This window comes from Gekko japonicus, unplaced genomic scaffold (assembly GCF_001447785.1).
Source record: "Gekko japonicus isolate JY-2015 unplaced genomic scaffold, Gekko_japonicus_V1.1 scaffold1568, whole genome shotgun sequence".
Classification (NCBI taxonomy): Eukaryota; Metazoa; Chordata; class Lepidosauria; order Squamata; family Gekkonidae; genus Gekko; species Gekko japonicus.
Window position 1 is genome coordinate 529,985 of NW_015165290.1, and position 27,472 is coordinate 557,456.

Consider the following 27,472-nt stretch of genomic DNA (forward strand, 5'->3'; position numbering starts at 1 on the left):
CAACTCCTTTGGAGACCTTAAGAGTCAGTTAAAAACTCAAGATGAGTACTGGTGTTTCAAGAGAAGTGGGCTGGGTACTGGAAAGAGGGTGACAACCTTCTGGAAACCAAAAGAGAATATGCAAAGAAAGTGTACTGGAGTAACCCTGACTTGGATAGCCCAGGCAAGAAAGATCTCATCAGATCTTGGAAGCTAAGCAGGGCAAGTATTTGGATGGGAGACCGCCAAAGAATACCAGGGCCGGTAGGCAGAGGCAGACTATCATGCCACTTCTCTAAATTTTCTCCATGCCCCAGTAGGAGTCACCAGAGGTCGCCATGACTTCCAGGCACAGGTGCGCACACACATACATATGCACACAAATTCCAAAATACAAAAAAAGTATATTGGAGTGTTTGGGAAAACACTGGAACAAAAGCCTCTTAACATAAAGATTTTAAGTAACTGTGAATAGCTTAAGAAACTCTAATTAACCTGAAATATAAGAATTAAAGTCTGGGCATGTACTGATTTTACCTCAGAGCTATCTGTATTAAATTACCAGAGAAATTTTACCCCTGATTTCACCTGACCCTTCCCCTTTTTGTTAATTAAATATTTTGTTAATTTGAAATATAAAAACTTCTCAGGTACCATTTAAGTAGTATAAGTTAAAGGGGGCTCCCATTCAAGGCTCCCTCTAAGTTGTGGAGTCTTGTGAGCAAAAATTCTACTTTGTGAGCTACAGGCATTAAAGCTGTGAGCCAGTGATTTGGCTACTGCATCAATTAGTTTGCTCTGGAGCCATCCTTCCTGAGCTAAGACAAAGACATGTGAGCCGGAGGCTAAAAAACTGTGAGCTAGCTCACACTAACTCAGCTTAGAGGGAACACTGCTCCCATTCCTTCCGTCAGGTTCCTGGGCTGAGCAAACAGCCAAAATATTATACTGTGACAGGGTGGGACAGCCAGAATTTCTCAGGAAAGAAGAAAACAGACAACTGGGGTGGCTCAGTCACAAAAGGGAAAGAAAAACGAAGGAAAAAATCTTGCCTCAGAGGAAAGGAAGTAGACAGGGGCATCACAGGTTAACTTTTCACGCCTATATGTTTTTTCTTGCTTAATAAAGAGAACAATTTCTTATCTCAATAAAACTTTTTCTACAGGCTCTCTGGTTGATTCGCTGGTTACTTACCCCCTTACTCTTTTGTATTATCAGAATTAAAGGTTGATAATCATCATTGAATAGATAAATCCTGAAGAACTCTACTGCTAAACAGTTTACAGAGGCAAAGCATTTGGAAAATGTTTAGATCAAATCCTCTAATTGGATACAGGAGGGAATCTCTCATTACACAAGGTCTTACCCACAATCACAATACGTTTTGTCATACGACTTCTTTCACGCACCATATGCAATGTGCTCACTCTTGCATTTACCTAAATAAGGTACAGTTTTATATGCATATTTGTTTCTAAACATACATCTTTGCACACATAAATCCCTCTGCCAATGTACACAACTATGCATACATGCATCTTTTCAGAATTAAAAAAATTCTACGTTGCAGTTCTGAGCATACACAATCACAGTTATGTTTTCTGTAATGTTCACAGCCTTGCACATGCAGATGTCATGCTTTTATATGCACACACACACCTGCTGCATAGACCAGTGGTACTCACTCTGTGGTTCATGGAGAGCCACATTTGCAATTACCTTAACAAAAGGAGACACGTCTATTTCCATCACAAGCATGAGGCTTGCACCTCCATGAGGCTCACAGCTTACCTGTTCCCCTGGCAGTCCCCACTGCAAGCTCCACCAGGCAATGGCCTGGTCCACTTTCCTGAAATATGGGACAGGTACCACACTGGGAAATGGTGCTCAGAAGAACCACATGTGGTTCCCATGCTACTGTGAGTATCACTGGCATAAACACATGCATATAACTGTCATGACATCTTAGACCATGCAGCCTAAAGGAGCCCTTTGCCTTAGCAAACTGAGCTTAGATCAGCCTAGATCAGCAAACGCAAATGTTCAGACAATGCTGCTTCCACCCCCTTAGACAGTACTTCTCCGGACTTAGCAATGAGCTGTCTCATGCCCTTACAGGTGTTCTGCATTGTGCCCATGCAAGAGGATGGACACTGGAAGTTGTGTACATGCCTGTAGAAGGTGAGCATGCATCCAGTGATGGTCATGTTCATGGGCACCTGGGCAGACATGCGCCCAATCAGGATCATCTTCTCGCCCGTGTCTGGGTGGAAGGCTGAGTCATAGATGTATTTTGCCTGCCATAGCTGGTCCTCAGTCAAGCCTGGTGACACTTTTCCCATCCTGGAATGAGCCACAAAAGCAAAGAAAATTGACAGTAGGTTGGGGGGAAAGAATCACTTATATTGTAGAATTAGCTGCAGGAAGATTCCATTCATGATTCTGAGAGAACAGAGGAACAGGTTTCGGAACAAAGAGGCATCTTGGAAAGGTAGGGCCACTGAGTGCTCCTCTTCTGCCTCCTCTGCATGGGTATATCCCTTGAACTGGAATGGATCTGACCTTAGGGCCCATTTGCTCTGGAGCCTTGCTGTGGACAGCCTGGAACAGATTTCTTCATAGGTTCTGACTGATTCAAACTTTTGGCTAGAATAAAGTATTTAGGAATTGCTATGTCCTCGAACTATGCCAAAACCCCTGGCCCCCATTAGTTCAGTGTTACACTGCCCCCCAAAATAAGCCTTCTCCACTTTTGAACTTCACCTTTTCAACCCATCCTTCCAACCCATGCACCCATCCTGCTCCCTGTTTGCTTCACTGTGCCTCCTCTACTTACCATTACTGAATGGCAGACAGCCACTGGAGACTGAATACACATGAAAAAACCATCACTTTCAGCGAAAGGAGAGAGATATGGTCGCTGAGAGCTACTGTCAAACCAGGTGCTTTAAGGCATTCCCCTACACAACACAATATCCTGCAGGATATCCCACCTACCACCTAATCTCCATTCCCCCCCCCCTTGTCATCACATCCCCTAAAAACCAAAGTAATCCCCAGACTAACAAGAGAACCTGTAATCCTCAACCACCCTCCGGGCCTCTTCCAGGGTCTTGCTAGAGAGCAGAAGGTTGCGGGGATCCGTCACTGTGAAGAAATGCTTTGCTCTTCCCGTGAAGGTACTCTGGTCCCATCGTGGCTCCTTGATGTTGATGTGCAAGGGCAATTCCCCTGACATCCTCTGCGGGGATCCAAAGAGAGGGAACAAAACAATTACATTTCTGCAAGACAATACGGGAACTCACAGCCCTACCTGCAAGTGAAGAGCCTGCAGTATCCACACTCACTTGAGGGTCCCTGCCATTTCATATTGTGCAGTGCCCCACCCAGCCAGTATGATTTGGAATCTCGATGAAAAATTTTGGAGACTCCCAAAAAGGCACCAAATACTTCTGCTGGTAATTTGCTCACTTTCTCTGCATGCAGAGACATGCAGAGTAGACACTGCCATTGCTTCAAATCAGGGGTCATTTCGTAGAAAAAGAGCTAGGGGGACTCATTAGCATAACTCATTAGCATATGCCACACCCCCTGACATCACCGGAAGTGTGTCCTCCCCACAGCCGGCGGCGACCTCCAGCGGGCACCAGCAGGTAGCTCCAGGCCCCGCCCTCCCGCACCTCACCCGGGGGGATGGTGTCCCCCCGCGTCCCCCCCCCCAAAATGACCCCTACTTCAAATACAAACTTTACACCTGGGGGGAAACTCCATGCCATCTGGCTCAGTAGTATTCCCAGGGACTGAATGAAGCCCATGATAACCTCTCTTGCATCCTCCTTCCACCTAGTAGAGGCACACATGGTCTTCCTTAAGAGGCAGTGGCTGGCTTAGATAACTTCTGCATGCCAAAAGGTAGCAAGTGACAAGTGACATAGACAAGTAGCAAGTGACGTAGACAGGATACAGCAGTCTGTGTGTACAAGGATTAGGACTGATCCTAGTCTGTTCCCCAAGTACAAAGGGGACATCCTCCTATAGATCCCTGTGATGGGGACAAATCCCACAGGTTCAGGGGCATCAAGCCCATCAGACCACTTTATACCTCCCTGATACACAACATGGACTTTTAAAAACTCACATTGCCTTTTTACTGTGCTTGAGAAATATCACTTCTCTAACACTTCCCTTTGTTGCCCCATAGACTGTCCTCTGTACCCCTGTTGCTGGCAAGGGCTGACACAGGCTACATCTGAACACATGGGGTTTTTTCCTTGTAATGCTTTAACCCCTTGACACAGCTGCTAAGAGAATCAGGACTGTCCAATGGCGAAGCAGGGAAGAGTCAGAGCCAGCTGTATATTTAGTCCTCAGTCTGCGACTGGCAGCATAATGGTCTTGGTTCCCAGCCCCTGAATACTTGAGTTAACACGGATCTTTGGCACAAGACTGTATCCAGCTTGGGTCCTGCAGGACAACAGTCTCACAGTACAGTCCTAGGCATGCCTACACAGAAGTAAGTCTCACTATGTTCAGTGGTGCGTACTCCCAGGTAAGTATGCACAGGATTATACACAAGGTTCAATCATAATCAGAATTACACCCATCTAAGTCCATTGATTTAGAAGGGTATAACTCTGTTTAGGATTGCACTGCCAATCTACCTTTCAGGTCTCTGCTTTTGACGGGCTTGAATGTTTTTCTTCTTGCTTGGTTTCCGTCACCCCTGCTTCTCAGTCCAGTCCTATACAGAGTGACTTCAGTCTAAGCCCACTGAAATCAGTGGGGTGACTCTGCAGATGACTGCACTGTCAGTTTCTCTAAAGAAGTTGAATTTTGAACAAGCTATTGGTCTGTTCCTTAAAACAATCGCTGGTGTGCACTGCAGCTCTTGATTATGTGATCTCTAAATGGTGTACATATTTGAAAGGGAGGAGAGAGCATCACCTGAGTTAAAAGTGGTAGTTATGAGGCTGAGAGATGCGGAGGATGTTTGCAAATGGGAGAGGATGGCGGCTGCAAGAATCTTATAAAGGCAAATAAAGTAGAAGGGAGTTCTCTGAAGTGTGTATTTAATATAGAAAGCAATTTAAATAAATGTTAAGAAGACTCACAATGGTTTTGTCTGTAAGAATAGTAAGTGGGAACCCGCAAGGACTTGCGGGGGGAATCTCATTTTCCGCTACCAAACTATTTCCCTTTCATGAAAACCTCCATAGGCTTTCCTCCTTTTCTGCTTCCTTCTCACCAACCAACCAACCAACCTACATTTATCTGCCCCTCTGTCTTCAGCTTTTCCTCTCCCCCCACAGCAGCCTCTACCTAGGAAAACTATGGTCCAGTTGTATGGTGCTGGCTACTGGGCCAAGCTCACCTGTATGGTAGGGAACCCTCAAGGAGCTGTAGAGGGGACCTCACTTTCCCCTGTATTCCTCTCCCTGCACTATTTCCTCTTTCCTCCTCTTGGCAACCCCATATCCTCGCGCCTTTCCCTGCCTCATTCTCTTTTTCTCAGCCACTCACCAACTGCCCTTTTATCTGCCTCCCATGTTTTATTCTTTATTTATTTCATTTATACCCCACCTTTCTCCACAGCAGCTTACATCATTCTCTTCTCCTCTTTTTTATCCTCACAACAACCCTGTGAGGTAGGTTAGGGTTTTTTTAAAAAATCCCCGTAGGGATATTTTTTATTTTGCATATACCACAAACCACAAAGAAATATAGGAGAGGGACTACAACTAGGGATAAAGAAAAGCAAACCACACTAGACTAAAACCCCAAGAGAAGGATATCTTTTCACTGTTAGTAAATATGTTAGTACCATTAGTTTTATTATCACAATATACTTGTTGAGTTCTTGCTTATAACAATTCGCTTCTTGTATGTTATTTTGTTAGTTGTTATGAGAGAAGTCTCTGATCATCTTCTTATTCTTTGCTTCAAAAGGCCATTTTCCAAGTCCTTCTGCCTTTACTTCGGCTTTCTGTCTCTAATCGTATACCACTCTGGCAGGTCCTGCACCCTTTTCTGCCGCAGAATCCTCTTCCGTTCCCGAGGTAGCAGAGTCACTACCGGAACCACCCATCTGTACGATATTCCATTCGTTTGAAGAAAATAAATTAATTCCTTGTAATTTTTCCTCTTTTGTCTAATTTCAAATGGAATGTCCTTTAAAGTTTTAATGGTTACATTTCCCATTTTCAGTGGAGTTGCTGATGTTGCTTTTAAAATGGCATCTCTGGTTTGTCTTCTTGAAAACTTGACCACTATTTCTCCAGGTAGGCTATTTTTTTATATATAGTTGGAGTAAGCCCTATAGGCTGTCTCCATTTCGTTTACCAGTTCATCCGCTGTTAAGCCTACTACTGGAGCGATGATCTCACTGAGCACCCTCTTCAAGTCTTCCCGATCCGTTTCAGGAACCCCCTGAAAACTGAGAATCATGTTAGCTTTTTCCATCTGAAGCTGCAAGACTCGATTCTCTTGGCAATTCTGCTTCATTTCCACCTCTCCCATCCTTTTCTTCAACTTCTTACTTGTGGTGTCAATCTCTTTAATTTTCTCGTTTGCCTGCTCCACTTTTTTCTCCGTCTGGTTCAGCTGAAGCTGCTGTGCTGCAAAGTTTTTATTCATCACAGTCAATTGCTGGTTAATACCATCGAGTTGTTCCCTCACCGGCTTGAGCATATCCGCCAGGAGTTTGAGGACATCTGCTCCCTCTTCCGGTTTCGAACTCTGCCCGCCCGGCTTCGTTTTAAACTTTCTCTGCTGGGCCGCCATCTTTCCCATTTTGTTTACAGTTTCTGCCGCTTCCCCATAACTCGGAAAACTCGCCAAACGACTTCGCAATTCAGATAAGTCTCTCAAAACACTTTCGGTTTACTTCCTCCCCTCTCCCCCTTCGTGTCTTAACCGCTGATTCACAAAAGAGGCGTCCCTCTTTTCAACCTCTGTTTCCAATCGCGGGGGGGGGATCGCTTTTCAAACTACTCCATTTTTATTCAGAACTCACGTTCATTGTTGACCAGTTTATCTGACCACGCTCGGTTTTACGGCATTCCGCTCAATCTCTGGCGCTTGTCCCGGTCAGTCCAGCTTATGCCTGAAGGCCACTCAGCGACTGGAATATCGGGGCGGAGGGGAGCCTCAATTCTCCGGCATTATGCCATCGAAGAGGCTACCCCTCAAAAGCCCCCTGGCCTGGAGCCTATCACAAAGGCTCCGCGGGGGTGTCACTTGAGGTGGCACCCCTCCAGGCTGCTGGTGTGTGATTCGCCCTCCTCCATTGTGAGGAAAGCGCTTTTCCGTCGACCGGAAGTCCGAGGTAGGTTAGGTTGAAAGTATGTAACTGCTTCCACAGCAAGATGGAGATTCAAACCTCCCAGACCCTACTCTGAAGCTCTAACTGCTACACCATGCTGGCTTTAATAGGGTGCTTGCTGTTGAAGAGTAGCAAGCAGCCAGACCTAATCAATTCATGCAAGTTGGTTAGTATTGAGTTATTCAGTGGCTGCTGCCAAGCCAAGAATTGCCAGCCTCCAGGTGGGACCTGGAGATCACAAAGAATTACACCAGAATTCCAGATGACAGAGATCTGTCTCCCTGGAGAAAATGGCTAGTTCAGAAGGTGGACTCTATGGCATTATATCTGGCTGAGGTACCATCCCTCCTCAAACCCTGCCCTCCCCAAAATCCACCCCAAAACTCCATGAATTTTCCAACTGGAGCTGGCAACCCTAGCCAGGCCTGGCCCCAATGAGTCTTCCCTCAAAGGCTGTAACAGCCCTGGAAACGACCCTACCCCCCCTACTTTTACTCACAGAAACAAATCCTATAAGAAAGTTTGAGTCCAATGGCACCTTTAAGACCAACAAAGTTTAATTCTTGGTATAACCTTTCATATTTCATATTGCTTATTTAATATATGTGCAGAGTACGTCATGCGAAATGCTGGCCTGGATGAATCACAAGAGGGAATTAAGATCGCTGGGGAAAAGATCAACAACCTCAGATTTGCAGACTATACCACTCTAATGGCAGAAAGTGAAGAGGACCTCAAGAGCCTCTTGCTCAGGGTAAAAGAGGAGAGTGCAAAAATGGGCTTGAAGCTCAACATCAAAAAAACTAAGATCATGGCATCCAGCCCCCATCACTCCTTGGCAAATAGAAGGGGAAGTCGTGGAAGTAGTGACAGACTTCACGTTCCTGGGATCCCAGATCACCACAGACTGTGACAGCAGCCATGAAATTAAAGACGCCTGCTCCTTGGGAGGAAAGCGATGGCAAACCTAAACAGCATGATAAAAAGTAGAGACATCACCCTACCAACAAAAGTCCACATGGTCAAAGCAATGGTATTCCCAGTAGTCATGTATGGCTGCGAGAGTTGGACTATAAGGAAGGCCGAGCGCCGAAGAATAGATTCTTTTGAACTATGGTGCTGGAGAAGACTCTTGAGAGTCCCTTGGACTGCAAGAAGATCAAATCAGACTGTGCGACTGAACAACAACAAAATAACCTTTCATGTACATGCATACTTCATCAGATAGCACAAAAGCTTATACCCAGAATTAAACTTTGTTGGTCTTACAGGTGCCACTGGACTCAAACTTTGTTCTGTTGCTTCAGACCAACACGGGCACCAACCTGACTCTAGAAACAAAGCCTGGGATGCAGTGGTTGTCTAGAAATGGCCACTGAGGGAATCCATTCCTTAAAACTACAGGCACTCCTTTAATCATTTTGGAGTTTTAAAAAACCCAGTTTGTTTGTTTGTTTTAGATTTCATATTTTTATGCAGACCTGCAGTGTTTTTCAGTTTTGTAAAACGATAAGAGAAGCCAATGTAAAACGATAAGAACACAAGAGAATCCAGTCCAACACTCTGTGTCACACAGTAGCCAAAACCCAGGTGCCATCAAGAGGTTCACCAGTAAGGCTAGAACTCCAGAAGCCCTCCCTCTGTTGCCCCCCAAGCATCTAGAATACAGAGCATCACTGCCCCAGACATAGTGTTCCATCTATATCTTGTGGCTAATAGCTACTGATGGACGTCTGCTCCATATATTTATCCAGTCCCCTCTTGAAGCTGTCTGTTCTTGTAGCTGCCACCACTTCCTGAGGCAGTGAATTCCATGTGTTAATTATTCTTTGGGTGAAGAAGCACTTCATTTTATCTATTCTAAGCCTACTGCTTTCTGTTCTAAGCCTACTGTTTTCTGCTAATTAACCAGCTTTTAATCCGCAAGAGGATTAAAACTCTAAAAGGTTAGTGAAACAAGATCTTCCCTTACAGAATCCATGATGATTCTTCCTCAATAGCTTTTCTTCATCAATGTGTCTACTAATTCTATACTTGATAACAGATTCCACCAACTCCCAGTATCAACATTAGACTGACCAATCTGTAATTTCCCAGATCTCCTCTGGAACCTTTTCTAAAGATGCAGGTTACATCAACTACCTTCCAGTCCTTGGGAATGGAGGCAGATTTTAGTGATAGATTGCATACTTTTGTCAGGAGATCCACAAGTTCGATGTGTAGTTTTAGCAGTCTATTACTACACACTTGAAACTGAGCCTTTAAAAAAAAGAGGAACTATATAGAGTTTGTTTAATTTTAAATATCAAGGTTGAAAGCAGATCAAGATATAATATCCCCAAAAAATTTGGAGGAGGAATAATTTTAGTGATACAGCATCATTTGCATCTTCCTCTGATGCATTCTTAAGAAGCAATCAAAATGAGGTCACCAGAGTCTACATCAGCTTGAGAGAGGGAATCGGCTCCTACAGTGGAGGTATTTTCTGAGGAAGGGTTGGTTGCCCTTTAAATCCCATTTTCTATGTCCAGGATGTTACCCAGGCAATAAGAAAAATAACAAATGTCCTACTGTCTGAAACACAGAAAAATGTCAGCTTCCAATATTCACACATTCTCACTAGCAGGGATAATCCTTTTGAATAAAATCCCCGTGAAACACAGCACTTTAAAAAAACTGATAAAGACTTTATCTTCAATATTATTAGAACAAATACTTGGAAGGTCTCCCATAGAGATTGCATACAAAAGACATGCAGGGATACCGATTGCAATGTCATGGATTCAAGGGTTATTCCAATCATAGGGTGAAAGCGGCATGAACAAGCAAATTAGTCAGTTTTAGGGGAAGGGTGGGGAAGGAGCCCATCAACCATATCAAGGGATCACCATCCTTTTCCTTGTTTACCTGGAAAAACTTCACAAGGAAGGTGAGAATGTTATACCTTCTCAAGCAAGATGGCCCATTTCTATGCCTGCTGCTGGTCTACAAGGAAAGTTAGGAGTAAGCAGTGAAGTGGCTAAATTTGCGGATGATACGAAGTTGTTCAGGGTGGTGAAAACCAGTGAGGATTGTGAGGCACTCCAAAGGGATCTGTCAAAGATGGGCGAGTGGGCGTCAACATGGCAAATGGGGTTCAATGTGGCCAAGTGCAAGGTGATGCACATTGGAGCCAAAAATCCTAAATATAAATACACGTTGATGGGGTCTGAACTGGCAGAGACTGATCAAGAGAGAGATCTTGGAGTTGTAGTAGATAACTCACTGAAAATGTCGAGACAGTGTGTGACTGCAATAAAGAAGGCCAATGCTATACTGGGGATTATTAGGAAGGGTATTGTAAACAGATCAGCCAATATCATAATGCCGCTATATAAATCAATGGTGCGACCTCATCTGGAATACTGTGTGCAATTCTGGTCACCACACCTTAAAAAGGATATTATAGCTTTGGAAAAAGTGCAGAAAAGAGCAACTCGAATGATAAAAGGGTTGGAACACTTTCCCTATGAGGAAAGGTTAAGGCGCTTAGGGCTCTTTAGCTTGGAGAAACGACAACTGAGGGGTGACATGATTGAGGTTTATAAGATTATGCATGGGAAAGAGCAGGTAGAGAAAGAGGTACTTTTCTCCCTTTCTCACAATACAAGAACCCGTGGGCACTCCATGAAATTGCTGAGCGGTCGGGTTAGAACGGATAAAAGGAAGTACTTCTTCACCCAAAGAGTGATTAACACATGGAACTGACTGCCACAGGAAGTGGTGGCAGCTACAAGCATGGACGGCTTCAAAAGGGAATTAGATAAGCATATGGAGCAGAGGTCCATCAGTGGCTATTAGCCACAAGGTATAGATAGGGACTCTGGGGCAAGTGATGCTCTGTCATCTTGGTGCTTGGGGGGGGGTCAACAGTGGGAGGGCTTCTAATGTCCTGGCCCCACTGGTGGACCTCCTGATGGCACTGGTATTTCTGGCCACTGTGGGATACAGAGTGTTGGACTGGATGGGCCTTTGGCCTGATCCAACATTGGCATCTCTTATGTTCTTATGAAAACAGAGAGATGGGTTTGGTAGGGGGAAAATGAGCTCCATGTTGTAAGACTTCAAACTACACCACTGGGATCTTTCTCAGACTGCTGTTTGCTAGTTGACACATCACTTTAACTTGAGCTAAATGTGGATGACCAACTCAGTCTGTAGATCCAGAGCAAGTCTACAAACATGAGCTCATCCATTTGGATGCAGTTTGTCACTACAGCATACAACAACAACAAATGAAGTATATAACAACAGGTAATATTGACAGGAACCTTTCCCTCCAGAACATATTCAGGCCAAAAGTGAAGGCAGCCATGAAGATCTCACTGCCAGCAGAGTCCTGTAACACCAGAAGGAGGGAGAGGGTCCCTAGCTCAATGGAAGGACGACTTTTTATGCAGAATGTCTCAGCTTTAAACCTGGCACCTGCAGCTAAAGGATCAGGTGTAACAAGTGTTAAGAAAGACCCTCCTCTGCCTGAGAACCCTAGCAAGCTGATGCCAGCCCAAACAGACAACACTGAAAAAGGTGGACCAGTGTCCTGATCTAGTATTCTAATACTACAAAGCAGCTTCACGTGTTCATATGTTCAATGTAGTCTGGAAGGGATCAGCATGCATTAAGTCTGTGAACCTGTACTGCAAAGATCAAATCCCCTAATTAAATGCCAAATGGAGATGTCTATGTCCTCAACTATGCAGGGGTTTAGCTAGAAATTTTAAAAGTAAAGGTTCCCTTGCTCGAAAGCCAGTCGAGTCCAACTCTAGGGTTGCGGTGCTCATCTCCGTTTCAAAGCCGAAGACGTTTCTGTGGTCATGTGGCCGGCATGACTAAACACCAAGGCACATGGAACGCTGTCACCTTCCCACCGAAGTGGTACACTATCTACTTGCAATTAGATAGTGGTACACTATCTACTTGCACTATCTACTTGCAATTTCTTGCTTTCGAACTGATAGGTTGGCAGGAGCTGGAACTAGAGACGGGAGCTCACTCCGTCATGCGGCAACTTGGGTCTCAAACTTAGGGCTTCCCAAAAGATGGGGGAAATGGTGTCTCTGTGTGTACGTGTCAGGAATCAGCTTCAATTTAAGCAACTGTTACTGTAGCAGAGGTCCTAGTAGAGCTAAGAAGAGAACCTACCAGGGGAGAGGCGATCCTTGATTTGGTCCTAAGTAACACTCAAGACCTGGTGAGAGATGTAAAAGTGATTGCACCGCTTGGAAACAGTGATCATAATGTTGTTGAGTTCATCATTTGTACAAATAGAGAATTGGCCAAAAAGACTCACACAACCATTTTTAACTTTAAAAGGGGTAATTTCTCTGATATGAGGGGACACGTGGGGAGGAAACTGAAAGGAAAAGTAGAAAGGGTCAAAACAATTGGGGAAGCTTGGGATCTATTTAAAACTACGATCCTAGAAGCTCAAAAAATATATATTCCGCAGGTTAGGAAAGGCACAAACAGGTATAGGAAAAAGCCTGCATGGTTAACAAACAGAGTAATGGAGGCTGTAAAAAGTAAAAAGAATTCCTTTAAGCAGTGGAAAGCTAGTCACAGTGAGGCTGATAAAACGGAACACAGGCTATGGCAAATAAAATGCAAGTCTGAGGTCAGGCAGGCAAAAAGGGAATATGAGGAGCATATAGCAAAAAACGTAAAAACCAACAATAAAACTTTCTTCAAATACATTAGAAACAGGAAACCAGCCAGGGAGGCAGTGGGGCCCTTGGACGACCAAGGGGTAAAAGGAGTATTGAAGGATGATAGGGAAATGGCTGAGAAGCTAAATGCATTTTTTGCCTCCGTCTTCACTGTGGAAGATGAGAAGTGCTTGCCCACTCCAGAACCACTGATTTCAGGAGGGGTGTTGAAAGACCTGAGTCAGATTGAGGTGACGAGAGAGGAGGTCCTAAAACTGATAGACAACTTAAAAACTGAAAAATCACCAGGCCCAGATGGCATACATCCGAGAGTTCTGAAAGAACTCAAATGTGAACTTGTAGATCTCCTGACAAAGATATGTAATCTTTCCTTAAAATCTGCCTCCATTCCTGAGGATTGGAAGGTAGCTAATGTCACTCCCATCTTTAAAAAGGGTTCCAGAGGAGATCCGGGAAATTACAGGCCAGTCAGTCTGACGTCGATACCGGGTAAATTGGTGGAAACCATTATTAAGGAAAGAATTAGTAGGCACATAGATGAACAAAACCTATTGAGGCAGACTCAGCACGGTTTCTGTAAGGGAAGATCTTGTCTCACTAACCTGTTAGTGTTCTTTGAGGGGGTGAACAAACATGTGGACAAGGGGGATCCAATAGATATTATTTACCTTGACTTCCAGAAAGCTTTTGATAAAGTTCCTCATCAAAGGCTCCTAAGTAAGCTCAAAAATCATGGGATAGAAGGACAAGTCCTTTTATGGATCAAAAACTGGCTAGTTCATAGAAAACAGAGAGTGAGTGTAGGTGGGCAATTTTCTCAGTGGAGGGTGGTAAGCAGTGGGGTACCGCAGGGATCAGTACTTGGTCCACTGCTTTTTAACTTGTTCATTAATGATTTGGAGATGGGAGTAAGCAGTGAAGTGGCTAAATTTGCGGATGATACAAAGTTGTTCAGGGTGGTGAAAACCAGTGAGGATTGTGAGGCACTCCAAGGGGATCTGTCAAGGATGGGCGAGTGGGCGTCAACATGGCAAATGGGGTTCAATGTGGCCAAGTGCAAGGTGATGCACATTGGAGCCAAAAATCCTAAATATAAATACACATTGATGGGGTCTGAACTGGCAGAGACTGAGCAAGAGAGAGATCTTGGAGTTGTAGTGGATAACTCACTGAAAATGTCGAGACAGTGTGTGACTGCAATAAAGAAGGCCAATGCTATGCTGGGGATTATTAGGAAGGGTATTGAAAACAGATCAGCCAATATAATAATGCCCCTATATAAATCAATGGTGAGACCTCATTTGGAATACTGTGTGCAGTTCTGGGCACCACACCTTAAAAAGGATATTATAGCTTTGGAAAAAGTGCAGAAAAGGGCAACTCGAATGATAAAAGGGTTGGAACACTTTCCCTATGAGGAAAGGTTAAAGCGCTTAGGGCTCTTTAGCTTGGAGAAAAGACGACTGAGGGGTGACATGATCGAGGTTTATAAGATTATGCATGGGAAAGAGCAGGTAAAGAAAGAGGTACTTTTCTCCCTTTCTCACAATACAAGAACTCGTGGGCACTCCATGAAACTGCAGAGCGGTCGGGTTAGAACGGATAAAAGGAAGTACTTCTTCACCCAAAGAGTGATTAACACATGGAATTCACTGCCACAGGAAGTGGTGGGTGCTACAAGCATGGACGGCTTCAAAAGGGAATTAGATAAGCATATGGAGCAGAGGTCCATCAGTGGCTATTAGCCACAAGGTATAGCTAGGGGCTCTGGGGCAAGTGATGCTCTGTCTTCTTGGTGCTTGGGGGGGGTCAACAGTGGGAGGGCTTCTAATGTCCTGGCCCCACTGCTGGACCTCCTGATGGCACTGGTATTTCTTGCCACTGTGTGACACAGAGTGTTGGACTGGATGGGCCTTTGGCCTGATCCAACATTGGCGTCTCTTATGTTCTTATGTTCTTATGTAAATTGGGAATCACTACAATTTGCCCTAGTTGTGCTCAAATCTTTCAAATTTCTCCTCTATGTCTACTGACAAAGATGGTTCAGAGCCACCTGTATAGTGAAGAATGGTCTGATGTACTGATATAAGTCAAAAGGAGAAAAATGTAATAAACTGCTATTGCAAAGAGGTCTCTTTACTGTTGGATCTGTAAAATAGTGAAGGAAAATCACCAACCTGGAGGATGACACGAGAAAAGCTTTACTGTATCAAACCTACTTGCAAGAAGCTGGTAGAGTGAGACACAACCAAACACAAACCCCCCAGATTAAATCCCTGAGGGCAACACCATGGACAAGGCTTTGGCCTCTACGCCCTTTTTGTTGAACCTCCAGGCAACTGGTTGGTCACTGCATAAAATAAGACTAGATGGATCTCTTGATGGACCCCTTGAATGGTTCTTTTTATGTGCCGGTCTATATTAGAGCTGACGAAATAGACCAGCCATCCCAGTGTTGTTGGTGCCAATGACAATTTCAGAAGTAGATACGACTGGACCATCTCTTTGAACAGCTTCAACTTAACTTTTGTTAGCAATAAACCAAGTGGTTTTTTAATCTGTCTTCGGTATCAGCACATTCTCCTTCCACTTGCGATCCCAAAAAGCTGAGCTGTTCATGGGGGGCTTATAGCGTGTCTTCATCCTGAAGCAAAAAAGGAAGTGTCCTTGGCTCCCTGATAAGCTCAGGGGCATGGCCGTAAGGAGAGTAGAGATGTAGTTTATCTTTATGGACTTACTCATCCTGCAGTCTATCTCAGTGCAAACATGTTTGATACCTGTTCCATCTTCATTATCTACCTCCTTTTACAACAGGTGCTGGCTTCCAAACTAGAGCACTTTTGCTTTTTGGAACAACTATTCGATATCATGCTCAAATTGTGATCCAACCATTCATTCAAAGCCCTTAGTCGGCTCTTTCCCAAACCTGCTTTTTCCAGTCTTTTTGAGAAGAGTGCAGTCCAACAATGTTACCATACTGTCTGCATATGAAAGTGTGCATTTTCAAAGATGATGTCCACATCTGTTCCACCTTCCTTCCATCAGACCTCCTCCCCTTGGTTGCTTATATTTTCTCTGCTGTGTCATCAGATAGGGTTTTGATGACATTAAAAAAAATCAATACTCGCTAAAGCACTGGGGGGGGGGATTCCAGTAACTAGTTGCAATCTAATTTGGATATCAAACCTTCTTCATTCATACCCTGGTAGGTCTTTCAGGGAACAATCAGTGCACCCGTCTTTATAGCACTTGAGCCATTGTATAACAAATCTGAGTGCCACCTACACCAGTTTCCAAATATCAGTGTTTCTAGCTGTGGGTCAGCAGCTGATTCAGTCAACTTCAGTTCAGCATCATCCACAAAGGGAACTCAACATTGGGCCAAGCCCTGTGTCAGGCTTAAGAAGTGACAACATGTTTGGCCTGGCAACCTTTCCTGAGCAACCGCCATTATTTTAAGCCCATTCCTGGACTTGGTCTGGGTATCATTCATGCTTCAGGGACTTCCAGCAAAATCAAAACACAGTTGGTGGCTTCAGCTGCTGATTCATCCCAGGTCCAAACTTGCTTCTAAACACTTTTTACTGACAAATATAATGTCTATGTTTTTGCACAGTGCACTGATGAGATGTCCCATGAGATTTATAAACTATTCCTACTTCAGTTCACAAAGTGCTTCTACAATCATGGTACTGTTAGCAGTCCTGTTCCTAGATCCAGAACCTTTATGACCCACTGATGAGAGGACATGGCTCAGAGCACACACTTTACACACCGAAGGCTGCCTTTTATATATATTATAAATAAATGAATACATTTAAACGAATCAATAAATGCCCCAGGTTCAATGCCTGGCAACTACAGTTCAAAGTACCCCCGGAAGTGCCAGGAAACACTTCTCTGCCTGAGACCCTGGAAAGCACCCATTAACCCGAGAAGGCAGAGTACGGAGCTAGAGGGACCACTGATCTGCCTCCTGCCTCCCCAGATTTCAAAGGGCTTTTAGTTTATTTAATCTCTGGTTTTCATGGGACCTTGGGTCACTGGATCCACCTCCCAAAAGAAGAGTCTGTTGAAAGCACAGCAGCTGTTCTAAGGCTCTGTTCTACAAGTGATGTCCCCTGGTGTTCTGTGAGGCTCTGACAGGATCCTTAAAACTAAAACGAAGTCTGCTTGGTAACTGTCATAGCCTGTCAGGAGGCAGAGAGGAGACGCACGCCCAAGCAGAAGGAAGCCTCGCCTGCCTCATTCTGCAGGCGAGAGAGGCATGTTATTTTCCACACCCAAAAGCTGTTCGAGAAATGCAGACACTTCCCCTCCCGCCCAATCCCAGAGCTGTCGTTCTCGGAGTTGGGCGGAATGGAGACGGCTGCCTTGCAGAGGTCCCGTTATCTGCCAGCAGGGTCTCGTCGCCACCGGGCGTGGGCATCATGGGACATCCACCCGGCGGCCACTTGGGACGAGGGCACGATGCTCCCCATTCACTGGAGAGTGCGCACCGGGAGGCACCGGCCGGCGTGTGCCTGAACTCCGGACGTGGCTGGCCCCCACCCAAACCCCTGACTCACAGAAATGTGGGGGGGAACGGAACGAATGAGTAAGGCAGAGGCGCTCCGGGCTTTGCAAAGCGAGAAGCTGGAGGAAGAACGCGGTTCCCATGCAGGGAAGAGGCAGGGAGGGCAAGTGATGGCTGGGCTCGGAGACCCCCGGGAAGGAAAGGACCCCCGCCGGGCGCCGTGACCTTTGAAAACTCACTTCTTTCTACTAGCGGCGGCGGCGGCGGCAATCCAAACCCTCAGCGGCGGCTCTGAAGCGGCGGCGCTCGGCTCCGAAGTCCGGCCCCTTCCCTTGACTTGTCACGGCGGCCAAGCAAGCTTGCCCGTCGCGGCCAGCCAATGGCTGGGAAGGAGGCAGGACTCGGGCCTAGCAAGTTCTTCTGAGCCTGAGGAAGCGTGCCAAAGGGGGCCGGCCGGGGTGGAGTTTCCCGGCAAGCAGGCGGGAGGGGAGGGAGAAAGCGAGGGAAACGGGGGTGTGCGAGGCTCAGCCCTGGCAGCCCCGGCGGCATGGATCGGCTTAAGAGGCGGGGAGCCTCAGCCACGCCAGCTGTCTTCTGGCCGTCGCATATGGGCGCTTTCGGATCAGAGCGGGGCTACTACGTGCCGGGCGGCACAGGCTGGGAAAGCGGCAAGCCCGATGAGCCTCTTTCGTTGCAAGCACTGGAAAGCATTCAAGCCGAGCAGAAGGAAACAGCAGGCGCCAGAACTTGGTTTATTACGCTGAAATCTGTTTTTCAGGAGCCTGGCTCAGGTTCCGGAGTTTGTCCCCCCCATTAAAAAAAAAGAAAGAAGTGTATTTGAGCCTGTGTACAGTCAGTGCTTCCACCCCCTCACAATTCATATCGCGGATCTGTAGCTGCAGACTCGAAAGGGGTCATGACAAGGGTCTCTGACGATAGTGGGACAGCACCGTATTATCAATGTGGTTAGAGTTTGGTCCACTTGTGTAGATCTGTCCGAAGCCCTTTGTTGCTGCGAATCATTTCGATATTCGATAAAGCAAGAAGATAGAAAAAGAGGACAGAGTTTATTTTTTAAAAAGGCCTCTGATGCAGCCTGTTGCTGGGGCCTTTCTAAAAGATTCTTGAGTAATGAAGTAAACCCAGTGGAATTAGCTCAAGCACACGGTAGAGGAATTCAGATGGGTAGCCCTGTTGGTCTGAAGCAGCAGAACAAAGGTTGAGTCCAGTTGGCACCTTTGAGAATGTCATAAATCCTGATTAGGAAGCTGAGACGGGGCCAGGAATGGACTGCTGGTGACTAGTACATTTTTATCTAATGCTAGAAAGAGCATTTATTTACTTTTCCTCTTGAGCTGATTGGTGCGATACTTTTTGTCTATTTGGGGGAGTGGATGTCAATTTCTGGTTTCTGGTTGCCCAGATGCTGCCTGACAAAAGTGTAGGTACACATTCATGGTATCTAAATGCCGTAATATGTGGGTGGCAAAACAGTATACAATCTGGTGCAAGCATTTCAAAATGTCTTTGGTGGGGTGGGTGACCAGGTACTGTAGAAACTGCTTTCTTTCCTGGCTTGCTTGCCATAGTTCCAAGAGATCCTTTTTTCTCGTAATGTGAAAAAGTATGTTTCTGTTTTCCCGTGCAATGTTGGAAAGTATGCATGACGAAAGCTTAAGTAATGGTGTTGCTGTTGAAATGCCATTACCTGGGAAAGGGACCCTTGAAAACTCAGGCGGGGCAAAGAGAGAAGGAGAAAGGATGGATTAGGGTGGAAGCCCTGGTCTCTCAGCCTCTGATTATGCTGGTGGGAGTGGTCCATTATTCCTGGTATATTAATGCATCACTACTCCAGTTTGTCAAGGCATTTGGCCACAGCTCTCTGTTGGCTCGAATGAGTGAGAGATTTGGGATCTCAGCAGACTGACAGTCAACGTGAGTTTGTGAGAAAAAGAGCCTGGAGCAGCAAAGGGTGGACTTGGAAATCCAGGTATTATCATTTGTACAAGGGTCCTAAGGTATTTGCTGTTGGGGGGGTGGGCAGGACATTTCCGAAAATTTTATTTCTTAGACTTTCTTTAGTTTAAAGAAAGAAATAAAAAATGAAGTCTAAAACTTCTAGAAAGGGAGGAATGAAATGGTTAGAGTATCATGTTTTTCTAGTTTCAAAAATGATCTCCATGGGGCTTGTTTAATCCATTCCCCAGAATATTTCAGTTTGGTAGTTCCAGTTATCTCTTGGGCGAGTGACAATTGAAATACTTGACACTGTGGGAGGGGGGATCCATTCTTTATAGTAAAATCTATTTGGTATAGTGATTCATTCTACTGCAGAATCTGATTCTGGGTGTCCCTCATTATCCACCCTGTGGAATGACTGTCTCAGGAATTGACTTTTACCTAGCTAACAGGGAAGGTGGGGGAGCAGCACCACTCCCACCAAACACACTTGTGTCCTAGGACACAAAATGACCCACTGTTGCTGAATACCCCCACCCCCGTCCCTCTGATCTGGATGCCACATTGGCATTCACTGCACTCCCCGATTTTGATGGGCTTTCTCCCATCTTAGCTAGAGCTTTCTTTCATATGCTTGATATTCAAGTGTAAAAATATACCCATGGGTTGGAAGAGGATCTACATGAAACAGAAGGTTTAAAAGAGTATCCAGGAAAATTAAGTAGAGAGAGTTGGAGCAAATGAGAGCCTGGAAAGCTGGAGGAGTCGGTCATCAGCCTCTTTGCTCTGTTCCCAGTGATCTGAAGGGGGGGGGGGTCTACTAAGTTGTGCAAAGAAGGTTACCCTCCCAACTTGCTGTTTGGGTTCAAGGTAAGGATGGCTGCTAAGCATGGAGGTGGCAGAAGAGCTTTTTCGTACAGTTTAGTACCCAGCAGCTGTGCTGGTATGTTGGAGGCTGGAGAACCGCTGAGGATGGCTGTATGCCTCTTTATTACTGATAAAGGGATGATAAAGAAGAAATGTGGCTGAGAGTTTTATACTGCAGGCAGAGGGGAGGGGGCTTTTTCCACCTACTGCCTATGACACCTGCCTATGACATCTGAACATGATTCTCCTCACTGGAATCAGGATTCTGCCAGCATCAGTCATAGAGATGCATTTCTCCTTTCTTTTCCTGCCTGGGAAAAAAGATGCTTATGGACACAAATACAGTGAGGTGAGATATAAAAGGTATTTACCTTCTATGTGAAGAGGTTGTGAGTCAGTGAAAAGGGCTGACTTTCAGGGATGGTTGTGAGAGAAAGGATGGCGCCACAAGAGCAAAAATTTGGAACATTTGTGTATGATCGGAGAGTGTGAATTAACAAAACTAGCATTTTGAGAGCTGAAATATCTCAGAATGTGCCTGATAGCTGCTTACCCTGCCCCAGATTTGACATTGTTGTATTGTACAAAGGGCTTGGGGAAAGATGCATGCCTTTTCTCCTGGGACTTTCACTTTCCTATAAAACTGGGCCATTGGCTTATTTTCATGGCATAAAGGTGTTTAAATCCTAGGGAACCTTTCCACAGTGCATCTATATCAGGGAATATAGTATGATGCTAAAAACCAGCTTCAGACGTATGATGTTCCTGCATCCACAGTGCAGTGATGATCAGCATGGGCGAAGCATCTGTAGAAACAGCATGCACAGTTACCAGTTGGAATGTGCTAAGTATTGCACAAAGGCATACATCTTTTTCACACCATTACAAATTTGACTTCTCAAACTGAGACGCTGACCTCTGTGTGTGAATACTGTAAAAGATGTACATGCACATCAACAAAGGGTGTGCATTTCATGTAAGGGATGTTTGTGTGTACAGATGCCTTGCCTTCCTCTCTGGTCCCTTTCTGTCCACAGCCACACTCCCTGGCATTCTGAGCTGCACATTGCCTCACCCAGTGAAGCCATCCTTCTCCCCATGTCATCAACCACCCAGTCCAGCTCACTGCTCTCTCTGCTCTATCTGGCCCTGCTGACATTTGTGGGCAGTGCTGTGCTCCTGGCTGAGATGCACCAACATAGCCTGCTGAGCGACAATGTCCATGCTTTTCTGGCGGTGCTCATGATTTCTTCCTGCATCTGGATGCTTTGGTTTGGCTGTCGCTCTGCTGGCAACAGGCAGCTGAAAATGCATCAGGACTACCACGCTGGAGCAAGCTGGCTCAAAGGTACAGGTCACTACAGAAATCCTATCTTTTGGACCACAGAAACACAAACTTGGGAGGTAATCACTAACCAAAAGACTTTCTGACCTGAGGTTCCAAGTGAACCCACCACTACCGGTACTTAGTATAGGGGCTCTGAAACTCATTTCAAACTCATTACAGTGCAATCCTACACAGTAGATGTATTTGGGTCTGTCACTGTGTGTCAGATGCAACCAGATGGTCTTGGTATTCCTGTCCTAGACTGCACAGCTTCGCTAACATGCCTCAAACCTGACCTGCAATTTAACTCACATTCTACCCCTGAGAGCCTGTTCAGTTGTCATATGAAGCTTCTTGAGATTATTGGTCTACTCAGGATTTTCTAATCCCATTGGCTCTCCAGAGTCTTAGGGCTTTGTAGAAAGATCTTTCCCAGCATCTGCTACCTGAGATCCTTTATGCAGAGATGCCAGGGATTGAACCTAGGACACATGCCATGAAAAGCATGTGCTCGTCCACTGAGCACAGCCCCATTTCAGCCCATTCTCTCACGAATAATTTATCACATGAAATGTCTGTTCCTATGAGCGCTGTAATGGAAAAGGAGATCTCCAGTTCTTTTCTATTATTAGAAATAAAGTGTCTTGTAAATATCCTATTGAAGGAAGGGGAGATTCTAAGTTGGACACCTGTGTTGATACTTTTCAGTCCTCATCTGTTATTTTATCTTTGCTCTTTCTGTCACTATGCCAATAATTACTTTCTGTCTTGTTTTTTTTCTCATTCGAGTCCTATGCTGTTCCTGCCCATTCACAAACTGAAAAAGTCATCGTGGAAGTATCAAGTAGTTGTGGCTTGTGCAATGTCTGGGATAACTGTGGTGTCTTATCATGGCAGGTGGTCTGTCTCTCTTCGCACTGGCCACACTGGTGCTGGACTGCCTTTCCTTGGGATATTACTACGAGCTGCAGCACTGCGCCTCCATGCTGATTACCACGTACCCTATTGTGCAAGCTGTTTTCACCATCATCCAGGTGACGTGAGATCCGTTCTGACTCCAGATACTTGCTCAGGATACACACCTGAGATGGCTGGACCCTGAACAAGAGAGCATTCTTCATGGGGCCTCTGGTTTCCTGCTTCCCCAGTCCCTTACACTTACACTCCAGTCTAGTAAGGTTCCCATTCCATCTGCTGCATCCACTTTTTTCTCTTGCATAATGGCTGCCAACATGGCTACGTACCATGAGACAGAATTTCAGAGGGCCTGAGAAATATATTATTCCATTAATAGTGACATGATGTCTTTCCCCCCTACTCATTCTCTTTCCTTCATACAGGTCTCATTGCTGCTGTTTAACGCTAAGGTTTGCGTCCAGGAATACCAACATCTAAATAGGTAGGACTGTCTTCTGAACTGTGCAAAAAGAAGGCAGGTCTGTCACCTAGTGGCATTGTGGCAGAACTTTAGTACAATCGCCCCTAGCCAATGCAATGGACAGAGAGTTTCCTTATTACATCAAGCTTCTCCATACAAGCTTTCCAGAGTATGAGTGAGCATGGAGAGGAGACCACAGACAGATGGAGTCGCTGGCATTCTACACTGCAGATGCTTCCTCTTGTATAAGGCTGACGAGCCACAGTCAAGAGGACAAGATGGTAACAGAACGTTATCAGTTGAAACAGTTGTATAAATGAGTATGTAAAGTTCAGGAGGAACCATGGGAAGGATCAAAAGTTGCAGATGGTGCAATTGTGCAGGGAAAATAGGAGCAGGGGATGCAGACAGTTTATTATACTCCTGCTATTATATGAGGGGGCAATGATGGCAGAGGTCTGAAAATGCTAGGAACTTCTGAGAATAATAGCACTACTGAGAATGGGGCTTATGGAGACTTTAACTAACTTTGAACCAGGTTGATAGGGACGGGGTGAACTGCAATATGACTCTTCCCAAAATAACTCCTGCTTTTTCTGTGTGGCTTTTAGATTTGGACTGATGCACACATTGGCCACCAATGTCCTCCTGTGGATGAGTGTGGTGCTGGATGAGTCCATGAAGCAGCTAGAAGAGTTTTATGACACTCATTCAAGAGAGACTCTCCAAGCTTCACATGGTACAATCCTCTCCTCTCTCTTGTCTGGAAAGGATATATTAAGCATAGAGGCTTTGAAGAGGAAGGCTAGATCTGTGCCAAACCACGAGCTTGACTAAGAAGTGTTCTGAAGGCAAGGGCCCTTCCTGATGCCCTTCTCCATACCACCGTCAGCCTTGGTTTGTCACCCTCTGCTCTGAGCCCTTCACACTGGGGAAAGGGGGTCATTGTTGAGTTGACCCAGACTTATTTCCTTGTGATCAGCTTATAGGTGATAAGCTTGGTCTGCACATCATAAAGAAATCCACTCTACTTGATGCTGTAGATACTCATTGTCCCTTGTATCTGCCCTTGTATCTGTCCCTTGTTCTTTGGATCCTCTCCCTGGTCAACTTCCCCCCTCCCCAGTGCATTCCTCCATTAGGCTTCCTTCTGCACTTAACCTTTCCATTTTCCACTTTAGCTACCCCTCCCTCCATGGTCACCATGCCCTGCCCCTATCTTCTTCCTTGTATGTTTTGTCTCATACCATACCTCTGACTGAAGGCTTCTATCCTTCAAAAATGGCGGTATGAAGCCCGCCATACCGCCATCTTTGCAGTTGTCATGAAACTACCCAACCCAGCCATTTTCAAGGGCATGGAGCTCTATAAAAAGGGACCATACTTTGTTGGTGAAATTGCATGCACCCTTTCCATGTGGTGGGATTGGATGGGCGTCTCCTTGGTTAGAAGTCTGGGAGCCATGCAACGTGTCCAGCCCTGCTAATGTTTAGCACTATTTTAATGCTGTTCCTGCAGGTGACTCCTACACTAACAGCTGTGCCTGCACCACCAATCTGTGTCACATCTTTTCAGAAGGCGCTGCATACCTGCACCCATTCAATATTGAGTTCAGTCTCTTTTCTTCTACAATGCTGTACATCATCTGGAAGAACACTGGTCGAGAAGCCCATCACAAGAAACCCTCACACACTCAGAGGGTACGCTTCCATCTCAGTGGAGCTTTCATTGGCCTGGTACTAGGAGCCTTGGCCATTTCAGCAACTTTTGGGGTGATGATCTCCTTTGGAGTGCTTACTAAGTCTCCCAAAACTATCCCTGAAGCTCTTCGAACATACTACATCTTCAACTCTGTGTTGTTATCTGCTATGTTTTTGGCAACCTTGATTGGCATAATCACCTACAGGGTGAAGAAAAAGGCTACAACACCCGCCTCTGACAAGAGTGTGGTAAGAAACTTAGATGTAACTTTGCTTCTGGGCAGCTCCTGTGGTCCCCTCATGGTATCCATTTTCTCTTTGGTTGCCATCTTCTTCCTTCATTCTGATGGCAGCCTCCATCTCCTGGACTTTTGCTTCTCTCTCTGCAAGACCATCCAGATCCTGGGGCAGAATCTCTTCATTACTGAAGCTTTGTATTCTAGTCTCTCTCATGAGCCAGATGCCCAAGACAGTAGTGAGACTGATGGTACCAGCTGGGTTTTTTCCATTTCTAGAGGCCACATGGAGCAATATAGCAATGAGCCTTTCTCCAAAACCAACAAACTGACCAGCATCATGGCCGATTTGGAACATCAGCCACCACAGTGCTTGACAGACTATGGTACCGACCCAGCCTTCTTCCAGATCTCACAAACGCAATGTGAGTCTAAGAGGCCAAGCATCAGGAGGAAGGTTCTACAGAACATCTCTGTTCTCCTTATCTTCTACAATATCTCGGTGAGCTGAGTCGGGCTTGTCAGGTTGGCTAATGGGTCTCAAATGTAAGTTTTATGGGCTCAGTACAAATTTGTAACATGGGTCTCCCCCCGATCCCAGTCTCATCATGAGCCATGACAGAAACAGCACTCTGAAATATTGTCAATAGACTATACATGCAGCCAGCTTAGAGTTAGTCCTGATGCTACTGGAACCATGGGGAACTGTTCCTGCCAGGGCCGTAGCCAGGATTTTTCAGTTTGGGAGGCAATTTTTTTTTTTCTTGTGGGGCACACACACACGTACTCTTCAGCCAGAATAAACAATGCATCCTCTGTACCCAAACAGTTTGTCAGCACACAGACCTCTGAACCAAATGCAAAACAAACACAAGGAATCTGTTCTCTCCCTCTCGCTGTTGGGGGGCCTGGGCTGGATGGAAGTAGTAAGTCGGGGGGGGGGGCAGGCCCTACTGTAACTATGAGCCCGGCTCCTGCTTTCTCAGCAGGCTTGGCTGTTGTGTGCTGCCAAAGTCTGGGAAAAGTGGATTCCACTTCTGTAGATTTAGGGAAGGAGAGTCTTGCCAGGCTCTGGAAATGGTTCTTCAAATCACCGACCTGCACTTTCCCTCCATTAGGCCTCACTAGAGCTTGACTGGTGTTTGGTGTGGCTGTTGTGTCCAAGTAACACAAAAGTTCAATGCAGTTTTCACTTCTGGTTCCAGTTAAAATGTTCCTTATGTGGATCAAAAGTGGAGGGAGTCATAGGAACCCACATAAAGGAAGTATAAACTGGCGGGGTTGGGGGGGATGTTTTGCAGGGGCCAGTGTTTTGAAACAAACATGCCCTCAGTCCCCAAATCTCCCTTTTCTTTATGTTTAGGCCTGTTCCTTCATCGGTGCTTGGAATTTTTGTTTTTTTTAAAAAGGTGGTCAGTGCTAGGGTAAAAGACAAGAAGTAGAGAAGTTAAAAGCAGACATTCTATGTGTAATTATGTTTCATTTATAAATATGTTTTATTAAGAACAAACATTCTAAACATTCTTAAGCCAAGAATTTAAAACAACACTTCAGGTCTTCCTGCGTTGACATGATTTGCCAGGAGGCTGGAAAAAGAGATTTTTAATAAGACAGTTGAAACTAAAAGAAGGAACAAAAATAGAAGCATGTCCTTGACTAGGAAATGAAACAGGAAGATTTTAAAGACTGCATTCCTATGTATGCTTACTTAGGAAAAAGTCCAATTGAGACTTACTTCCAAATAACTATGAAAAGGGTTGGGCTGCACAGTCTCTTTATCTTACTTTAATGGTAGATTCAGATGACTAGCCGTATTGGTCTGAAGGAACAGAACAAAGTTTGAGTCCAGTGGCACCTTTAAGACCAACAGAGTTTAATTTGGGGTATAAGCTTTCATTAATTGAACTTTGTTGGTCTTGAAGGTGCCATGCCACTGGACTCTGTTTTGTTACTTTAATTGTGAACTTAATACATTCTGTTGTAAGCTAAGTGTCAATTTTGGTGGGAAATTGCAGGATGGAAATATTATAAATAAATGTTTAAATAACCATTCATGTCAAAACTTCATGTCTTAGATGAGGATGGAAAGGCCTAGCAAGGAATTGTTAGAATATGTTCGGCATTACAGCTAAGTGTTGGGCTTGACTGGGGGAACCTTAAAATGATGTGTAATAGGCAGGGGTCATTTCGTAGTAAAAGAGCTGCAGGAGCTCATTAGCATATGGTATGCTAATGAGCCACTAGGCTATTAACATAATAGCTCATTAGCATATGAAACGCCCCCTGACATCACCGGAAGAGATGTCAGAAGGGGAAGCAAAAGGGCATCTTCAAAAGCCTCCCCTTCCCTTCCCTGGGGGGGGGGAAGCGAAGAGAGAAGTTTAAAGTTTAAACCTTTCTCACTAGAGTTGGGTCGCAGAAGGAGGAAAGAGGGAAGGAAAGAGACAGAGAGAGTAGAGAGAAGGAACGAAGGAAGGAAAGAGT

At 45.2% G+C, this 27,472-nt stretch overlaps 2 protein-coding genes across 2 annotated transcripts in view; one reads left to right on the plus strand and one right to left on the minus strand.

The window, feature by feature from the left end:
• SFXN3 (sideroflexin 3) overlaps nt 1-17,859 on the minus strand; it is a 29,672-nt gene extending 11,813 nt beyond the window's left edge. The window contains exons 1-3 of the mRNA XM_015410346.1: nt 17,761-17,859; nt 3,054-3,220; nt 2,152-2,322 (exon numbers count right to left, since the gene is read on the minus strand). Of these exons, the coding sequence (XP_015265832.1) occupies nt 2,152-2,322; nt 3,054-3,217 (335 nt within the window). The 5' untranslated portion in view covers nt 3,218-3,220; nt 17,761-17,859. The remainder of the gene's footprint in view (nt 1-2,151; nt 2,323-3,053; nt 3,221-17,760) is intronic.
• Nucleotides 17,860-18,068: 209 nt separating this feature from the next.
• The window catches only part of PDZD7 (PDZ domain containing 7), a 57,916-nt gene continuing 48,512 nt past the window's right edge, over nt 18,069-27,472 (plus strand). Inside the window, exons 1-5 of the mRNA XM_015410344.1 lie at nt 18,069-18,271; nt 21,385-21,695; nt 22,572-22,713; nt 23,664-23,791; nt 24,571-25,001. Of these exons, the coding sequence (XP_015265830.1) occupies nt 18,069-18,271; nt 21,385-21,695; nt 22,572-22,713; nt 23,664-23,791; nt 24,571-25,001 (1,215 nt within the window). The remainder of the gene's footprint in view (nt 18,272-21,384; nt 21,696-22,571; nt 22,714-23,663; nt 23,792-24,570; nt 25,002-27,472) is intronic.